The sequence below is a fragment of the Berghia stephanieae genome, chromosome 1 (assembly GCF_034508935.2).
Source record: "Berghia stephanieae isolate SIO BIC M18660-M18661 chromosome 1, UCSD_Bste_1.3, whole genome shotgun sequence".
Taxonomy (NCBI): Eukaryota; Metazoa; Mollusca; class Gastropoda; order Nudibranchia; family Aeolidiidae; genus Berghia; species Berghia stephanieae.
This window is the reverse complement of record NC_088360.1, coordinates 59028728-59031227: the sequence shown is the minus strand read 5'-3', so window position 1 is coordinate 59031227 and position 2500 is coordinate 59028728. Positions and strand designations below refer to the sequence as shown.

General features: G+C 33.9%; 1 protein-coding gene across 1 annotated transcript in view; it reads left to right on the top strand.

Annotated features, from left to right (window-relative positions):
* The window catches only part of LOC144978412 (uncharacterized), a 245435-nt gene that overhangs the window by 201957 nt on the left and 40978 nt on the right, over nucleotides 1–2500 (top strand). Inside the window, exon 4 of the mRNA XM_078924431.1 lies at nucleotides 1–357. This exon is cut by the window's left edge and continues 387 nt beyond it. Coding sequence (XP_078780557.1) covers nucleotides 1–357 — 357 coding nt within the window. The remainder of the gene's footprint in view (nucleotides 358–2500) is intronic.

Sequence of the window (2500 nt, the reverse complement as noted above, 5' to 3'; positions counted from 1 at the left end):
GCTGCTAGAAGAGTATAACCATTTTCATTATGATTTTCATCCTTCACCTTCGTTATTGTTATCTGACATGCCATCATCATCGTCATCATCATCTTCATCATCAGAATCAATGCCAACATCGTCATCTTCGTCGTCATATTTTTTATCGACCTCACCAGAATCGTCACCATTTCCATCACAGTATTCAACTTTGGATCGTCAGCAATTATTATCGAAGTTGTTATCGCCATCATTGTATCCGTCATCACTATTTTCTTCATCATCTTCTTTATCATCACCATCATTAAAGGATAAAAGTAAAGGCTGCTGGTCGGCCATGTCAATGGCTTCTTATCCACTTAGAAACCCTGTGTACAGGTATGTATTGATGATACATTATTATTATTATTATTATTATTATTATTATTATTATTATTATTATTATTATTTATTATTATTAATATGTTTCAAATACTCATAAATGATCAAAAAAATAATAGTTAATCATTTCATTCAGCAGACCTTCCAAAAACTGCATTTATTCAGAAACGTTTTTAATAGATAAATCCAAGAAATATCTCTCCACAAAAAGAAATTGAATTTTCAGCTTATAAGGATAATATTGTGGTTATTATTTCCATTACAACAAGCTGAGGGGAGGTAAAATAATAATAATATATATTTAATAATACTTTTACAAATAAATAATAAATAAATGGATAACATTTATATAGCGCCAATATTCACCTAACGTGTTCAAAGGGGCTTTACGAGACATTTGTGATGTAAGAATTTTAAGAAAATTAAATGTTAAATTTTGAAATATTACTTCTACTTATCCTCTTGGTACCTCAGTTGAAATGTTAAGGGAAAGTTAATGTAAAATATTCTTTATTTTCAGTCGAGACTTGAAGCACTCAATATCATGAGCGCTTCTCGTAAAGATCGAGAGAGAATTCCAGATTGATGGTGCCGCAAAGTAAAATTGCAACTTTGGTTTAGTCATTTTACTTTCTCAGGTGGTGTGATGTGAAGAGCGAAGAGCCTGGGGTGGCCTGTACGATATCAATGACAGTATGTAATGTGGTGCTAAGCCATGGATACGTATGAATATTGTACAGACCATCTTGAACTCAACTCTCCTCTCGACAGGCAAACAATGTAGCTGTTTCAAAACAAGAGAAATATTTCCTCCTATCTTTGTCCCAGTTATGATTCTAGCAGCTTTGTTTTGAAGTACACTATCCAGAACTGTCATAGCCTTGTACTCGTTTACACCTGAGTCCTATGTGATGATGATGTGTGCTGATTGCACTCAAAACATTTACACACAATGTTCACATAGCATGATTGCACTCACAAACATTTACACACACACATACACACACATACACACACACTCACACAATCACACACACAAACACACACACACACTCACAAATTCATTTATCATTCATTAGAGTTGCTGCTCACCGAAGCATGACCGAAAAAGATGAGTTTTTATTGAATGTTTCTAGGGCTGTTGATTCTCTTATTTCTAAATGCAATTATTCCAATTCTAGGGCCGGACCAAGCAAAGCTTTTCTCCCCGGCTATAAGTCTAGTTTTAGGGATCTGTAGAGTTTTTTTCAATTGGAAGATGAACGAAGATATTTTTGCGGTTCATATAATATGTCAATGAGCTCGGTCAGATAAGAAGGCTTACTGTTATCTAAACATTTAAAAATAATGTTACTACTGTATATTATATTCTATACGTTCTCTCACAGGCAGCCAGTGAAAGTCCACCATGAGAGGTGCTGCTTCATCTTGGCGCTTCTTTGTCATTACCTAGCGTGCTGTATTGTTTTGAATTGCTTGGAGAGAACGAATATTTGTACTTGATGTTCCAGAAAGTAAAGAGCTACAATAATCTAATTTAGAAAAAAAAAGGCAGATATTAATTTTTGACAGGCATCCTTTATTATACAATATCGGAAAGAACCTATCTTTTTCATATCTACAAATAATTTCTTCTTTAATTGACATACTTGTTAATTCATTGAAAGGTCCGAATCAAATATGAACCCAAGATTCCTAACTTTATTGACAAAAGGCACTTTTATTTCGTTGTGCTTTACCAATGTTCACATAGCCGAGGCCAGAGCTTTATACTCACAATCCAATAACCGACCACACTTAAAATTATTTGGCTTCGTTACATCTCACGGTGAGCTACCGAGATAATTGTCTTGATACTATGGATCGGGATCTATATAGGAGTAGCCAGTTTACACAGGATCAGCCATTATAGGGGGATTATACTTTCCCACTTTCACATTCGTTTTATTACTGTTACAATGTATTCTTAGAGGTTATCTGACATTCTAACTTCAATGATGTTAATTTTCATTACTTTAGATTGACTAATATATTATCTAAACATAATTTTAACCATTTATTTACCGTGAAAGATGTTGCATTAAAACGATGGAATCGTCTACTGTGCACAGGCACTAAAAGGATATCAGAACCTATGTTC